The sequence below is a fragment of the Pelophylax lessonae genome (genome assembly GCF_965119305.1).
Source record: "Pelophylax lessonae genome assembly, chromosome: 8".
NCBI lineage: Eukaryota > Metazoa > Chordata > Amphibia > Anura > Ranidae > Pelophylax > Pelophylax lessonae.
In genome coordinates this window covers 94,614,696-94,632,639 of record NC_138775.1, presented here as the reverse complement: position 1 = coordinate 94,632,639, position 17,944 = coordinate 94,614,696, and the positions used below count along the sequence as shown (strand labels likewise).

Genomic DNA, 17,944 nt, shown 5'->3' with positions numbered 1-17,944 from the left:
GTGCTGCTGTTTTATTCATTTATTAAATTATTCAAAGTCACTTTCTTTTTATTGCGCATTAAGCACAAATGTCTTGAATTTTAGTTTGAGTACAGAATGGCTGAGGCATATCAAAGACAGAAATGAGAGGAAATCTCTTCAAGTAGGGTGAACTGGTGATGATTGTGTCACTTTTTCTTTCCAATGACCACTACAAAATCTTAGATTTCTAAACACTTTCTGTCCTGTTGATATTGTTTACCGGTACAAAGAGAGAGGGTAAATCCTCCCAATAGGGACAAATACAGCAATGAAACCATGACCGTTTCAGACACTATCCAAAGCTAAAAGAAATATTTTTGGCTTTAGATATACTGTACCTTACAGTCTAACTGAACTTTCAATTTTAATCATCTAAATACATAGGTGCATCAACACAAAAGGTGTACAAAGTCTTTCAGTTAGTTTTGTTTAGAAAGCAGTCGCAGCCTGAAAGGCTTGTAGAGAAAAATAATTTGCTCTCAATAATGAAGTAGTGGTCTCTCTGCAGAGTCGCAACACACCTTCTGCTGATTTAGGCCCCTTTCACACGGTCCGCATTCCATTGCGGACCATGCTCTGCTCAGCGGGGATCGATCCGCCGATCCCCGCTGAGCCGGCGGATGACAGCTCCATCTCCGCACTGTGTGCAGAGAGGGAAGTGTCAGAGCCCCGCTGCTCTCTATGGGTAATGAGCTGCAGCTTTGTCTCTATAGAGGGAGCCCCAGACCTCTCCTGAGGGATCACTGCTTACAGACAACAAACAAGGGTTCTGTTTTGCAGCATGCTGGCAGGGGTCAGGCTTTTCTTCTCAGGCTGTGGCTGCTTTTTGAAGAATATGAACTTTAAGATGTTGCACACCTTTTGTTTTGATGCACTGAAAATATATTCAGCTGATTTAAACTGATAGTTCAGCTGGGGTTTAAATATCAACACAAATATATGAGCACCATTTCATAGCTAAGAATAGACATAACAGTAACAATTTTTTTTTCAGCTATCAGTTGACATTTTTGCATCCTAGTCTGACTCATGTACATAAACAAACCAGTCACTGCTGCCTTCAGGGGATCAGCTCTTGACTTACCAGCCTTGCCCTGCTGTTCATTGATACAAACGCATGAATAAAGTCCAAAAATTGGAGTACTGCATTGGAAAACTTTATTCAATAAGCACCGTACAGCAGCAAAATAAATCTTGACAGGTTTCACACTTTGGAGCTTAAAGTCTCCCTATGCTCTACTATGGACCCTATCTATGCATTTGTACTGCTGCTGTCTGCACAACATGTACACGACTTCATAAAAATGTTTAAGGGGTTTTACTTCAGTACAGGTGAGCTATATATATATATATATATATATATATATATATATATATATATATATATATATATATATAATTTTTTTTTTTTTTACAAAAATATACACACCACCCAAACCTTACTTTATACATGTGAAGAAAGATCCACCAGAAGCAGTCCAGCACAATATCCTGGACCACGGGGATGTTGAGAATCCTCCAGAGCCTCCTTGGAGGCAAAATCTAAAGAAAAAATAATGTTTTTATTGAGACAGTATCATTGACTCTGTTCATGGTGATATATTTGATATTATGTGTGTGTAGATAGATAGATACAGTATCTCACAAAAGTGGGTACACCCCTCACATTTTTGTAAATATTTTATTATATCTTTTCATGTGACAATACTGAAGAAAATAACACTTCGCTACAAAGTAAAGTGATGAATGTACAGCTTGTATAAAAGTGAAATTTGCTGTCCCCTCAAAATAACTCAACACACAGCCATTAATGTCTAAAACACTGGTAACAAAAGTGAGTACACCCCTAAGGGAAAATGTTCAAATTGGGCCCAAAGTGTCAATATTTTGTGTGGCCACAATTATTTTCCAGCACTGCCTTAACCCTCTTGATCATGGAGTTCACCAGAGCTTCACAGATTGCCACTGGAGTTCTATTCCACTCCTTCATGACAATATCACAGAGCTGCTGGATGTTGGAGACCTTGCGCTCCTCCACCTTCCGTTTGAGGATGCCCCACAGATGCTCAATAGGGTTTAGGTCTGGAGACATGCTTGGCCAGTCCATCACCTTTACCCTCAGCTTCTTTAGCAAGGCAGTGGTCCTCTTGGAGGTGTGTTTGGGGTCATTATCATGTTGTAATACTGCCCTGCGGCCCAGTCTCCAAAGGGAGGGGATTATCCTATGCTTCAGTATGTCACAGTACATGTTGGCATTCATGGTTCCCTCAACGAACTGTACAAAAAGAAACCCCCTTTGGATTGTCATTTCTTTAGTGTTGTCACAGGAAAAGATATACTAAAATATATACAACAATGTGAGGGGTGTACTTACTTTTTGAGATACTGTAGCCAGATAGACAAACATGGCAAGGTAGTAGCCATAATCCACACTACTAGTTCAGGGATCTGGATTATTTCCTTGCTAGAAAGATATTTTGTCTAGTCAGTAAAAGGCCATGCACTTGGCTGGGCGACTTGCGTGCATGCTTCCTAGGGTGGAGCTAGGATGCATGCACGCACGCTGGTCAGCCAGCTGTCATCTTGCATTGTGAAATTTTAATTTTACGTGTGTCTTGTTCTTCTTTGATAAAGAGTTTTGACAGGTTTTTACACTATTGAGAGCTCTTCCCCCTTCTGTATGTTTTGCCTGCATGCCATTTTGCCTTGCCTAGGGAAGGAGCATTGGGAGCAGATCTGTGATGCATCCAGCCCTGTGGCAAGGTCTTACCTTGCCCTCCTGTTGACAGCCATCTTGGACATGTGCAGACTGCTGCCTCTTAAAAACTCTGATTGCATCATTACTTGCCTGCTGCCTGGGCGTCGCACAGTGATGATGCTGCACACCTGACTATATCTATTACTGAATGGGTTGCAGTCCTTGCGTTTGTGCTCCAAGGTGCATCTCTGCTAGTAGTCTTCTGTTCTCTGTGTTCGTACGTGTATGACCTGGCTTGGCTGATGACTCTTGGTAGACTACCCGCTTCTGGACTCTCCCCCGGCTTGGGTGACTACCCGCTTCTGGACTCTCCCCCGGCTTGGGTGACTACCCGCTTCTGGACTTGACCCGGGCTTGTTCCTGCTCTCACTTCCTCACTCTTGCTGTGCATTTATTGTTGTTTGCTCCAATAAACTGCTTTATTTTACCTGAATCCCCATGTGGTCTGGTTTCCTGCCACCCTGACACCCTGTCTGTGTGTTTATCTTGGGCTTTGAAGAGCAGGGCTTTCCAGAGAAAAGCTGGTTCTTTCTGTTCGGATTTCTCCTGGCAGTGTTTCATACCATATCATAGTAATACCTGACATAAGACCTATAATGAGCACTCTGGCAAAGGGGGTCATAGTTTTCCCATAAGAGGCTTTGCAATCACAGTAATGTGGAGGGGTATGCCCAGGAATGGATGCACCTAACGAACACCTTTTGGATGAATAATGGACTCTGTTGATTTTTTATTGTTATTCTACTGTTCTTCAAAAAATGAGTTTTGCACTCTACCTACTTCACTAGCACACTGCTCTTATATTGACTGTTTTTAACAGATAGGTTTTGTATTTTTTTGCATTGGCACTGAATTGTTTATACGTTTTATAATAATTATCTCTATTATCTACACAGTAACACTTTCACATAGTGTGTGCTTATACAAATGTATGTATTCATATCAATATATTTTTATGATTTATGTCTGATTGAGGTTTCCTCCCCAAGACTGGTCTGGATTGAATCTGTTGTTAACAGATTTAAGATATCACATCTATGTTTACCGTTAGTAAATCAACAAGTCTTTAATGGAAAACTTTTTCATGTTATGTATGGCTGGCCAAACAAATATTAAATAATAGTAATAAAGTATTTGTTATAAAAGTAACTCTTTCTGAGTTTTATCTTTTTAACTTACCATACCGCCTCTGTTCTTGTGGCTAGACACAATGTTGCCAAAAATGGTGCCCAAGGCTGTTTCATAAGGAAGCGTTATAGGACCTGTATTTAAAAATCCTGGAAACTGGTACAGCTCAACCAGTTTTGGCTTTGGGCTTGACTTCTGAGAGAATAAAATGAACACTGTAAGCACACAGTACATTTTTGTGCTAATGTTAGTTAAACTTGCTTAATGGAATGTCCTTTTGTATAGGCTTATTATATAAAGCAATCAATTTTTGTTCTGCAAAACTTGATATGATTACCATATCCTATACAATGCTTTTCTGCTTTTTTACTTTTTTACATGTCCATCATAAACAATAGTGATATTTTATTTAATTCTGTGCAAAAAGTTCTATTTACCCTGGCATATGCATTGCATTCATTGGCATATAATGTATGTATCTTTCAGGAATTTTTCTGTAAAGTGAATCTGTATGTGTGTAGTATGCTTCCTGCAAATGCCATTTAGAGGCAATTTTAGCACTTTGGCAAACTTAGAAATTATTTACATTAGGTCATGTTTGATACACTTTTTTTTTTCATCATTCTTTGTTGAGCTGGTCATACTCTAGTTTTTTTATATCAGAAAAAAAGTTTTATTGAGAGAAAAAACACAGCACCACAATAACCATCAAAACAAAATACTGGTACCATAACAAATAAAGGAATCACCATCCCCACATAAAGCTTTGTTCTAAACAATTTTAACAGTTACCCAGGCAGCATAAATATTGCATCATCAAAAAAAAAAAAAATACCATACATGTTGCAAAATCACCCCTGCCCACCCCAACCAGTCTCCGACAAACCCAACCAAAAAAAAACCCATACATTTAAGATAATAAGCGATCCAGGATAAGATCATTAGGGGCCATTCCCGGGCAATTCAACCAAGCACCCCAAATTTTAGAAAACTTTTGTGTAGTACCCCTGTGTTGGTATATAACCTTTTCCATTCTGAGAGTGACCCCCATCTGCTCCAGCTACATCCTGTAAGTAGGGGGGTCTGGTGCAATCCAGTGTCTCAGTATAAGCAAGCGGGCCTGGAACAGAGCGCGAGAGGCAGCCTCTCTCAGGAATCTATCTTCCACAATTTGGTCTAGTATGCCCAAAATACAGTGTGTAGGGTCCCCAGGGATGTCCACCCCCAGGGCTCTATTAATGGCAGAACGCACCGCAGTCCAATATCTGTGCAGCTTTGGGCAGTGCCACATCAGGTGGATCAAGTCCCCCACTTCCCTCCGGCATCGACCACAGAGATCATCCTCCTGGAGGCCCATGGAGTGGAGCTTCAGAGGAGTGTGGTGGACCCTGAGCAGGATGTACAATTGAGACGCCGGATGTGAGACATTCAAGAAGCATGTACGGACTGACTCTAAAGCCTCCTCCCACTGCTCACCCGGGATCTCCCCCACGTCAGTGCTCCACTGGTCACAAGCCCTACTAGGGTATTTTTCTAAGAAAGTGCTCAATAGGGAAGCATAGCAGCTGGATATGAACCCCTTGGTATCAGTGAACTGTTGCATAAGGTAAAAATTAGGAGTAGGGGACATGTGCAACTGCCCAGTGGCAGTTTGAGCCCACACTGCGTGCTGTAGTTGGAAGGAGTAAAATTTAATATTGTTGGGTAAAGAAAAACTATCCTGTAACATCTCAAAGGGGAGCAAGACCCCTCCGCGCATGATATGCTGCAGGTGAGTTACCCCCAACGAGCGCCATCTACCAGCCTGGTCCAGTTTACACAGTTCTGGATAGGTGCGATTACCCCAGATTGGGCTAAATTTGGTGTATCCCGTCGCTTGCTGCAACTGTTTAGCCTTGTCCCACACCTTCTGTAGGAGGCGATACGTCGGGTATCGCCTATTGAGTTTGGTAAACAGCTGAGCCTCCAGTCCCTCCGGTATCCCACTCGCACCCATAAAGCACTGCATAACCGCCAATGCCGCACCAACCCGCGTCCCTGAGAGTGTGCCCACTAAATGTTGCAGTTGGGAGGCCAGATAATACAGCCACGGGTTAGGGAGGGCGAGGCCCCCCCCCCCCTAGGCTTCTGCAGTTGTTCCAAGCGGATCCTAGCCGCCTTTCCCATCCACAGCGGGGACCGAAATAGAGTATTAACGATGCAAAATGTCTGTGATGTAACAACGATCGGGGAGTTGTTCAAGAAGTATAGTGGTTGTGGCATCAAAATCATTTTTATAAGATTTACCCGTACCGCTAGGGAAAGCCAAAGCTTGTTCCAAATCCTGATTTTATCCCAGACTCTTGTTAAGAGAGGACTGATATTAAGCACACTATATTGGGTCGGGTACGCCGAGACCATCACTCCCAGATATTTAAATTTATCGACGACTGGAACCGGACAAAGGGGGCCCAAAGACTGGGTGGCGTCTTTATCCAAATGCAACAGTGCCGACTTGGACCAGTTGATGGTGAGGCCAAAAACCTCCTGAACTCAGTAATCTCAGACATGACTGCCCGCAGGGAGCCACCCGTGTCACCCAGCGTCAGAAGCATGTCATCCGCATAAAGTAGGATTTTGTCTTGAAGGGGCCCATACTTGAAACCCACAATTGAGTTCCCGTCCCTGATACGCGTCGCAAGGGGTTCAATGGCGATGGCGAACAATAGTGGAGAAAGCGGGCACCCTTGCTGCGTTCCCCTACCAAGGCTAAAACCAGTAGAGGTCCTACCCCCCTCCCCTCCCGTATTGATGCCCGAGGCTGATGGTACAACAACCGCACCCAGGACATGAACACCGGGCCAAATCCGAACGCCTCCATCACCGCCCACAGATAACCCCACTCCACACTGTCAAATGCTTTATTGGTGTCCAACGACAGTAACGCTCTCTCCCATGTTATCTGCAGGCGTTTGAATCGCGACAAATAAACGTTGAAGATTAAGGGCCGTGGACCGATTGGGCATGAATCCCGCCTGATCCTCGTGGATAATGTGGGTTATCACTGAGTTCACTCGCCGTGCTAGAACCTTAGCTAACAGCTTGATGTCTGCCTGGAGCAGTGAAATGGGTCTGTAGGATCCCAGGTCCGTAGGAGGTTTCTCAGGTTTAAGCAAGAGCACAATGCTCGCCCTAGACATGGAATCCGGCAATGTCTCAGCCTCCCTAGCAGCCCGAAACACCTCCAGCAACCTCTGCACCAACAGCCCTGAGAAGTGTTGATAGACCTCAATGGGAATGCCATCATCCCCGGGTGCCTTGGCTCCCGGAAAGAGGGCCAGTGCCTCCAGCAGCTCCTCCTCAGTAATGGGTGCCTCCAGCCCGTTCCGCTGTTCCTCCGTGAGTTTCGGAAGAGATACAGTACTCAAATATTCCTGCAGTTCCCCCCAGGTATAAGAGGCCCTGGAGGAATAAAGATCGGTGTAAAATCTAACCAGCTCCGCCATAACATCCTCCTGCCTATTTACCAAGTGTCCGGTTGGCACCCGAAGTGCCCGAATGGGGGGAACCGAAGGGCGCGCCCCCACCAATCGTGACAGCAGGCGGCCCGTCCACTCCCCCTCTTCATAAAATGTAGTTTTCGTAAAGAACCGTTTTTTGTCTGCCTTAGAGCGGACCTCCCCCACCCACACCGATTGTGCGGAGAGCCAGGCCGCTCTCTTATCGTCAGTAGGATCAGTGATGTAGTCCTCCTCCAATTGCCGAGCACTGCATGCCAGTTGTTCCTCAAAGTGCCTAGAGCCCGTTTGAACCTTTCTGATATTAGCTATCAACACCCCCCGAAGAAAGCACTTAAAGGCATCCCATCTCGCAATCACATCCCCGGTGTGGCCGTGCAGCTCAAAGAATTCTGTAATGGCCGCAGATATACCATTATCCTGCGGGAACAGTTTTAACCAAAATGCGTTGAACCTCCAGGGGGCCCTGTTTAAGACCACCCGGGGGCACACCGCAAGCTGGACCACCAACGGAGAATGATCCGAGATTCCCCTCAAAGTGTATTCCGCCTCTTCCACAACAGGGAGGGCAGCCCTATTGCACACACAAAGGTCAATCCTGGACAGGGAAAAAAGGGTATTGGAAAAACACGAAAACTGAACCACGCCAGGAGGCTTCAAACGCCAAACCTCAGACCACTCCACCTCCTCCAAGAAGCGGGAGAGGGCCATGCCCGAGCAGCAACCGAGGAGGAGGATGGAGGATGTCTATCCCAGGCGGGGTCCAGTATACCATTAAAGTGCCCTAAAACAATCAACGGGGCGCCCAACTTGTCCATCGTAAAGTTTAGTAGTTCCCTAAGAACAATAGAGGAGAACGGAGGCGGAATGTAGACCACCGCCAGTATACATGTAAACTGAAACAGTATGCAATGCAAAAAGATAAACCTCCCTTCCGGATCCACCTGCACCCCCAGTTCCTGAAAAGCCAGCGACCTGTGAACCAGAACGCTGACTCCCCTGGAATACGTGGAGAGGGTGGAGTGGTACCCCCAACCCACCCAAGAATACCGCAAATAGCCCACAGTGTCCCCCAGCAGGTGCGTCTCTTGTAGGCCAATGATGGCTGGATGGTGCCTCTTCAATTGTCTGGCTATCATGGCACGCTTCACTGGGCACCCGAGGCCTCAGACATTCCAGGAGACTACGGGTACTCCAGCCATGGCAAGGTAGAAAAAGAGCGTGGGGATACGGCCCACTCCGTTCACGGGCAGCAGAACAGTAAGTGGTACTCAGAAAGAAAGGGAGTAGGGGTATGGCAAGTGCAGATACGTAATCCAAAAGGTCAAATGTGCGTGAAGTTCTCTCAAAAGCAAAAATATGATCCAAGGTAAGTAGGCTCAATACAGCAAGGCACAACGGTGCCTTGACACAAACTTGAAAGCGGGCGGGCAGTCCAGTCCCGGTGAACCCGGCAACGGCCGAACAGTTCAGTAGTGGCCACCCGCCCAAGAAAGCATAACTGTGCATAGAAACCATGGTAAACCACAGCAGGTGTGCAATTAGGTCCATCAAAGTCCAGTTAACCATATAGAAGAAGAGCTTCTCTATCCAAACGTACAACTGTAAACGTCCCCGGCCGGGCCAGTATCAATCCTCTCGGGTAATTACATCCAAAGGGTAGTAAACTGAAAAAAACCGTGTGGACCGGTCGGTCCGTCGCTCCCCCTCCCACCCACTCTTCGGGGTCTTCAGGGCGCCTGCGGTGGAGAGAGGGCTCGAGGATATCCAGCCAATTCACCGCATTCGCGGCCGTGTCAAAAAATTGTGCGGCGAAGGCGTTGTTTCACATCTATAAACTTTGCTCTCTGCTTTTGAACCTCTGCCGAAAAGTCTGGGTAGAAGGACACTCTGACACCATTGTATCGTATGTCTGCCTTTTCCCTGGCCAGTCGCAAAATCTTCTCCATATCCCGGTAATGCAGTATTTTAGCAAGCATCGGCCTGGGGGCATTATCTTTACAAAAAGTGCAGCGCTAAAGTAATTTGAATAATAATGTGGAAAACCACAAAAAAAATATATACAATATAAGCAAAATAGTGTCCAAAATACTGAATAAAGTCCCAAAACAAAAATGCAAATGAAAATGAATCCACATGCAAGGTGTTGAGGAGAACAATCCTTTTCAGTGACACCCAGGGAAAAGTGAAGGATGGGGACACCTCTGTGCACAAGTATCACAAGCAGCTTACCAGAACTCCTTGGCTACTCAATTTAATGAGACAGCCTCTCCCAGCAAGATGTTATACCAATGTCACCAGCGGTGGTCAAGCTCCAATGCTTCATAATCACTCCATCATATATGCATGAGTATATAAAAAGAATAAAAGCCCATGGCGTAATTCCGTAACATATAAAATCCAATTTATTAAAATAATACTACTCACAATGAGAAGGTAAAAAACAGGTATATAGAACGTGCTGTTCCCAGGACCAGGTAGCGGCGTCCCGCAATTGTCCAAAGCAGCATCAAGCAATGTAAAGCAGCCGGCTCCGTAAGGGGGCGTGTGGACTTTGCGTCTGGAGTCGCCAACGTTTCCTCATCAAAAGACTTCGTCTGGGCGTTGCCAGGCAGGGCCATTGTGGGGACCCGGTGTGCCCTCTCCACCGCGAACAAGGAGGAGAAGGAGTCCCGCCCAAAAGTCTCACACAGCCAAGCTTCAACAAATTTAGTGGGTTCCCTTCCCTCCACTTTCTCCGGGAGCCCCACAATGCGGACATTATTACGTTGCAGGCGATTCTCGATGTCATCTGTCTTGTCTCTATTCGCCTGGGCTTGTCTGGCGGTAGCTCTGTTTTCCGTAAGCAGGGCAGGGACTTGGTCTTCCAAGTCGCAGATGCAACTCTCTGCAGCCGTGGTATGCTCACAGATTTTCTGTAAGTCTTGTCTGAGGAGAGCAACCTCCTCAGTGAGGCCCCCGAGTCTGTCTTTCACTGTATTCACCGAGGCAGTACAGCGATGCACAGCTTGTAAGATTTGACCCAGGGTGGGTTGGTCAGATACAGGAATGTCTCCCTCCAGTTCCATATCCAGAGCAGGCTGCTCTGGGATCCCGTCCTCCCCCAGGCCACATGTCATGTCCCCTGGTATCTGTGTATCAGCCGAATGTGCAAAATCAGCATCGCCGGTTCCCTGGATGTCACAGAGCCGCTTGGCATAAAGAAGAATGTCCCCTGCATGGTCCTTGCCCCCAGTGTGAGCCGATTTGGACTTGGTGCCAGTGTCCTTGTTCTTCTCCAGCCTGCGGGAGGCAGGCTGTGGTGTCCCAGGGCCGGCGCCATCTTGGCTGGCAGGGACAGCACCGCTGCCTTCTTTCTGTTTGCTCCCCCTGGTCATGGCGGCTCCGGATCGCAGCATGCAAGATACCGCTGCGTGCAGAGGAGTCTCTGGAATCCGAATCCGGTGGTCAGGATAAGGTAGCCGGCCGGGGCTAGTATGAAATTACTGGAGTATCGGAGGGAGCTCCGTGAGATGCGACTTCTCACATGCCCGTGCGGCCACGCCCCCCCATACTCTAGTTTTGAGCAGTACAAATATTGCTGGTTCTTGGTGCCTTGCTCCTGTTAGGTAAGCTTACCTCCATGGCAGCAGTGTGGTATATTTTTTTTTTTTTTTTTGTGTGTTCTCCTTCTGTATTTTTTTCCCTGTTGTCTAGTGGTTCCCTGCGGCCGGGCGGCCGGCCCGCTTCCGCATTCCAAGCTGCCGCTGGGTATCTCTTCTGCGCATGCGGAGCCGCCTTGGGATCGAGGCTTGGTTGCGCATGCGCAGTGGCAGCGGGATGGCACAGTCGCGCATGCGCAGTACGTTTCAAAACAGGATATGGTTCTAGAGTTCTGTGGGATAATCGTGGCATAGCAGCGACTTCTACAGGTGCCTAGCAAGATGGCAGCAGGTAGGACTGACCTCCTGGATTGTGGGGGCTCTTTCCCTTCCCTCCTTCCTATGTAACTCTCAGTTCCACAGGTCAGCATCCAGGAAGAAAGCCTCACCGCCCTCCTGTGGCCAGCCCTCCCGCAGCAGGTACCTGGTGGGATGTGATGGTGGGGAGTGCGGAGGGGGTGGGGTGTTTATTGTCCCTTGCTCCCTGTTTTGTGGGTCTTCTTTTTTGCAGCCCTCCTAGGTCTGATGCCCAGTGCACCGCACGCAAAGAAGACGATCGTTCCAAATCACACCACCGGCATTCTTATTCAGAGTTTGGGCGCAGGTCCCCGTCTGGATCCAGACGCCGTAGTAGAGACCTAGCCTCCTTACCCACACAAGACAGGGTGCTGGGGATGTGGCTCTGGTGTCCCTGATTAAAGGTCCATGTACGACCGATGTTTCTCCCAGGCTGTGGGTGAAAGAGAAAGCTCGGACCAGCGACTGGAATCCCTGGTGAAGCGGGTTCTTAAGGACTCTCTAGTGGAACTGGGAGTCAGCAATCCTCAGAGCCTGGCCTTAAACCCTCCTCGCTCTCCTCTTGGAGAGGCTCAGGGCCAAGATACACTGGGGCCATCACAGCCAAGTCACCCTTCAGCCATATTCTCGGATAGTGACTCGGAGTCTGAGGATCCCTGTCTGGGATTTGTCTTCGGACTATTTCCTCCCTTAGTCAGGGCAGTAAGAGAGGCCCTAAACTGAGAGGATCCAGTGGTATCTCCTCCTAAGCAGAGAAAACTTTTCAAACAACTAAGTAAAGAGCTCTTGAATTTTCCTTTCCTGGGAGAGTTGGGTGAAGTCATCACGGATGGGTGGAGCAGAGTAGAAAGAAAGACGTCCATGCTCTTGTCAGAACTATTGGAGGCTAATAAGGAATCATATAGGCCCATACATATTGTTTTATACATATTGTTATATTGGGCAGCCTAGCAGCCATTTTGTCGTGAGGTGAATGTAAGTTCATTGTCCATGGGTAAGATTTCTTACAGACAATTTTAAAGTATCAGCAAAGACTTTTTCTAGCCATAAATTAAGAGGCTCTGACATCACACCAAGATAAGGTTTAGCCATGCTGGAGCTAAGTTGGGTGCTAATGAGAGTGATGTCAGTCTTGTCTGAGTTTTCACAATGAACAAAAGATCAGTATATTTTTTTTTAGGCTCATTTAAAATATGCGGAAACATTATTATTATTTGTAGTAATTATATTAGCAACAAGATTATTATCTCATTATATTATGTGAAGCATATATATAGGCCTACTAAATCGAATACGTTTCTAGGAACGTTTATGTATACCATTTTTTTTTTTTTTTTTTTTTGTGTGTGTGTGTGTAAAGAGTTAAGTGCTAATTCCACTTAAATTGCTTCACTTATAAAGAAATGTTTATATAAGTTTGTTTTACGTCTTATCTAGGTTATATAAATCCTACGAGCTAGACACTATTCTTGACATAAAAGTGACATAAAGGTATATGCCCATGAGATTTAGGTTTCTTTCCAAGGCTTAGGTCAGAAGGTTAACTTTGAGAAAATAATTGAATTAAATTCAATCTCCCAAACTTTTATAAAGGCCAACGGTGCTCCCTATTGATATTTCAGAGTTATAGCCATTTAGTAAATAAGTCCCTTTTTGAGGTATTTTCATATGGGAAAACAAAATCCACGCCCACATTCCCATACGATATATGTTTAGTCTTAGTAAGAGAAGAGGAGAATTGAATAGACCACAAAGGGAGTAAGGTGCTCTGATGAGGTTCTGAGGCTGATGGGAGACATTTGAAGCTGAGGCTACACAAACGTGACATCTCAGACAACAAGACAAATATAAAGTTTGTTTGGTAAAGTATCCATTCCTATTTTTCTTACAGGCAATTTGCTTGCCATATACATTTGACTGAATCATTGTCATCCTCATAGCATCAAGATTTGAATTTGGATCATTCTAACTGCAGTATGACTGGTCTCATTTTTTTTATCTTGGGAATTTTAGGCTAATGTTAGCCATAGTAAATGGGGCAGTTATGATGTATTCTTAAAATGAAATTAACTTTTTATAGAAGTTTATTTTACCAAAAACTATTTGGACTTCTAGCGAGTCTTGGTGCATGGTGTAACCATTTTTGTCCATGCATTTTCTTTAAACATTGAGTTCTGAACATCTGTTGGGTGAAAGAAGTCAAATCTGTTAGATTTTGTTTCCATCTTTTGTGAGCTCATGGAAAGCTATTGATCACATTACAGAGGTTGTGGGTTTTGGTTGCCTTGATATTTTGTAATAATATCCTTTTGATTGCATTTTTCACATTACTTGTGCGATACATATTGTTGAATTTTGTTCCACATTTTGTGTTTATTACCAGTTATCTTTTTGACATTATTGTGCACTGATTTAATAAATGTATCTATTTTTGCACAAAATTGTATTCCTCTTATCTTCAGGTTAGTGCCACTTAAACGATCTCAAATTTTAGTTGATTTATGGAAATAAGTTGAGAATCTCCTTACTTACAGATCCTTGCTTATTTGCATAAATAGACACTGTTTATCAGAGCAGTATAAGCATTCCGATACTCTTGAAAATGGCGAAGCTGTATCCCTTTAAGGAGGATGAAGTAGGACACTTGGAGTCTTCCCCGCTTGCGGATGTGGCTGTGGTGAGGCTGGTCAAGCATGTGACCCTCCCATTGGAGGATACAGTTTAATTTAAGGACCCTCTGGACAGGCAGATGGACTCCGACCTTAAGCGAGTCTATCTGAAGGCTGGCATGGCCTGTAAGTCGGCCTTAACTCTAGCCGCAATGTCCAAGGTGAAGGAGACATGGGCTGACAACGTGCATGAAACCCTTAAGAGTATCTCAAAAGAAGTTGCTAAAAGCTCTCCTATTCAGGAGCTAAAGATGGCCTCAGCCTTCTTGAGGGAGGCCTCCATCAACATTGTCTGCCTATTGACTCAGGTTATGCTCACCTCGGTCACTGCTAAGCATGCCCTCTGGCTCCAGCCTTGGGTAGCTGACCCTGCCTCCAAGCAGGTGTGGTGCCGTATTACATTTGAGGCTTCTCTCTTTTGGAATAAATTAGTTAACGCCATAACTCAGGTCACGGGCAGTAGGTCAGGGTTCCTTCCTCAGGACCAGTGCCTTCTGAATCAGAAGCGGGCTCAGCCTAGGAAGCAGGTCCCAGAGTGTGCCAAGGAGGCACGTAGCTACAAGCCAGGTAGGAAATTTGGGCAAAGCTGGAAGTCAAGACAGTCATCCTATCGGAAACCCCCAAAGAGTGGTCCCACCGGGGGCCGAGAAGCCACTAAGTCCTTTTGAGATTGGGCCCGCTCAGACATGTCAAGTGGGGGCTTGTCTGCTACACTTTTGGCATGTCTGGGCAGCCTCAATCCGGGATTCCTGGACCATCAGAATGGTCTCTTCCGGACATACTTGGGCTTTCAGCAGTGTTCCCAGACTCCACTTTCAGCAGAAAAAAGACAAACTCTTTTGCCCTATGTGGGGTCCCTTGTGTCTCAGGGTGCTGCCATTCCCGTCCTGGAAGATGAGCAGGGGCAAGGAATCTATTCTTCTTTCTTCATGGTACTGACAAAAAATGGCTCTTGGAGACCCGTCATAGATCTTACCCATCTGAGTCAATTTATCAAGAGGGAGAGGTTCAAGACGGAGACACTGCTGACAATCCAGCAGGTGGTTCATCCAGGATATTGCCAACAGATCTAAAAGACGCTTACTTCCAGGTTCCTGTTGCAAGGGATTTCCAATGGTATCTCCTGTTTGCTATCGGTCAGTCTCACCTACAGTTCACCTGTCTCCCCTTCGGGCTTTCCACATTGCCTCAGACGTTTTCAAAGGTCTTATTGGCGGTTGTAGCTTTGAATCATAGGTATTCGGCTCCACCATTACTTGGGTGACCTTCTCGTCCTGTCTCGGGACAAGGGCCAACTAGTGGAGCACCTGGGTCAAGTTATCTCCACTCTCCAGAAACTCGGGTGGCTTCTGAATCTGGAAAAGAGTCATCTGGTTCCCACACAATCTTTCATTTTTTTCGGGGTCCTGTTCAACAAGGCTCCATCTCCCTGCCCTAAGAGAAAATTCCGGTGGTCCGAGAAAGGATACTCCTTGCTCTCTCTTCCTCTCATCTCCGCACCCGGCAGTGTCTGAAGTTCATCAGAACCATGGTTGCCACAGCTCCCATGGTGAAATTGGCCTTGTGGAGAATGTGGCCCTTCCAGAGGGGTTTTCTACAGCAGTGGAACGAAATAGACCTGGGCCAGTGTATTTTCTTAACCACATCAATAAGGGGGGGGGTTTCCTTTGGTGGCTCTGACGGGAGAATCTTCTCAACTGTCACACCATAGCCCCCGTCCCATGCATTGTTGTGACCTCAGATGCCAGCAATATAGGTTGAGGTGCCCACTGTCTCTCGGAGGTAGTTTAGGGCAGGTGGGACTTTTCCCCTGGTGGGATAGTCTTGAATGTCCTGGAACTCTGAGCCGCGCTTCCGGCACTTCAAGCCTTGCACCATCTACCGTTGAGATCCCCAGTGAGGCTCAGATTGGACAAGTCGGCCATGGCTTACATAAGGAAGCAAGGGGGAACTCACAGTCTCTGCTGCGAGAGGTAGAGTTGATCATGTCCTGGGCACAGAAGAATTTGTCCAACCTGTCGGCTATCTATGTTCCTGGGGTCCAGAATGTACAAGCAGACTTCCTCTCTCGAGTCAGGTTAGACAACAACAAATGGCCTCTCCACAAGGAAGTCTTTGAGTGAATCCTGACCTTGGGGGTCTCTGCAGAGGTTCACCTTTTTGTGTCCCCCTGCAACAAGTTGCCAAAGTATTACTCGAGCTTCAGAGATCCCCAAGCCCTAGAGGTGGACTCCCTCACAGGCTGCCATGGAGTCCATCAGGAAAGGAAAATTACGGTAATTGTTTGATAATAATTTTCAGTTTTACTGCCCGTCTTTTTTCATTTCTGTGCTAACACTGAATAATATTAGAATCAGGTGGGTGGAGCTGACATCCTCTTATAATACAGCTTGTTTGTGTCACCTGTGTGTGTCTTCCTGCGGAAGCACACACGTTGCACTGGCCATGATGGGGCTCCATACATACCCTGCAAGTGATTCTAGCCACCTAAGTTCCCTGCAGCATTCTTTCAAACTAATCCTGAGCTGAAGAGATGGGAGCCAGTGGGAGCAAAAAGACTGAACATATAAGAATAAACTTAAAGCTGGGCATAGATGGGTTGAAATTCGGCTGGTTCAGCAGGGACAGGTTGAATTTCAATATGTGTGTGGCCCTCCCTGTTTGAGAGAAATTGATCATTTGAAGGGACACACTGGGAAACACTTGTTGATTAGCAGCTGCAGTCAAATGGCTGTAGCCACTGATCAGTGCATTCTGACAGCAGTGGAAACCACTGTCAAGAATACTATATCCCAGCAGGGGAATTCCTACATCCGCCTTGCTTGTGTGGATGGAGGAATGTGTTAGTTTTCTTTGTTCAGTTCACTGGTTGAACAAGAAAAGACTAACCGTCTGTGCCCAGCTTAAAGTGTAACTAAAGGCAAAACTTTTTTTTTTTTTCAATTTGGATGGAGTAGGGGACAGTTATAACCCTTGTATGGTTGTTGTTTTTTGTCATCTGTGTGCCACAGGGGAGATTTCCATTCACTTCCTGGCCCATAGTCAAAACAGGAAGTGAGGGGAAATCCTTTCAAGGAGAGAGAATCCCAGGGTATTACAATGACGGCCTGCACAGGAAATCGGTATCCACCTGAGAGAGATACTACAAAGCCTTTATTGACTCCTGTTGGCGCACGCCCACAGGAATCCACGGGATCTGGTAAGTGGGTCTTCCTACCATTTACCACCGGGAGGAGAAGCGGAGGGTCACACCACTATTGTATATGTTTAAAGCACCAGCACTTTTGATTTGATCTGCACAGAAGGACTTTTTTGCACTATTTGCACAATCCAATATTTGCACATATATGGACTGCTAATTAATAAATTTGTGATATATAAGCACCTTAGCTATTTGTCTGCACTTTAATTTGCTGAATATTTATGCTATTATTCATTACAGCACTTTAGATGCACCATTTTGCACGCACGCCCGTTTATATGCTATAAATTATACCAGTTTTAAATTGAGGTTATACATTATTGTGCTGATTTAGAGGCAGGAGAGAGAAGGGAAGGGGTGAATGAATGGATAGCGAACTTACCCCAGGCAGGAAGGGGGCTCCCCGCCCAAACTCCAATCTGATTGGAGACCGGACGCAGGCACACACAGGAGGACAGGGGTGGGAGGGGGGAGGAGGAGGAAGAGTAGATCTAGGTCACTCTCTCTTTCTCCCGTCCTGTCCTGTCAGTGTGAGAGGAGAGGAGAGGAGAGGAGAGGGAGGGGCAGACGAGGAGATTGGGCTGTCACTGCTGGCTCTGATCATTGTAAGAGAGAGTGTACTGACACTCTCCGCTTATCACTGCAGCCAGCAACTCTGCCGTGGATGCACAGACCGGGATTTTGGACCGCTGCCCACATAGAGAGAAGCCGATCGGGAGCTTGGGCAGAGG

At 46.1% G+C, this 17,944-nt stretch overlaps 1 protein-coding gene across 1 annotated transcript in view; it reads right to left on the bottom strand.

Annotated features, from left to right (window-relative positions):
• The window catches only part of FAM227A (family with sequence similarity 227 member A), a gene marked incomplete at its 5' end in the record, with an annotated part of 166,614 nt that overhangs the window by 66,378 nt on the left and 82,292 nt on the right, over nucleotides 1-17,944 (bottom strand). Inside the window, 2 exons of the mRNA XM_082264955.1 lie at nucleotides 1,465-1,563; nucleotides 3,959-4,102. Of these exons, the coding sequence (XP_082121081.1) occupies nucleotides 1,465-1,563; nucleotides 3,959-4,102 (243 nt within the window). The remainder of the gene's footprint in view (nucleotides 1-1,464; nucleotides 1,564-3,958; nucleotides 4,103-17,944) is intronic.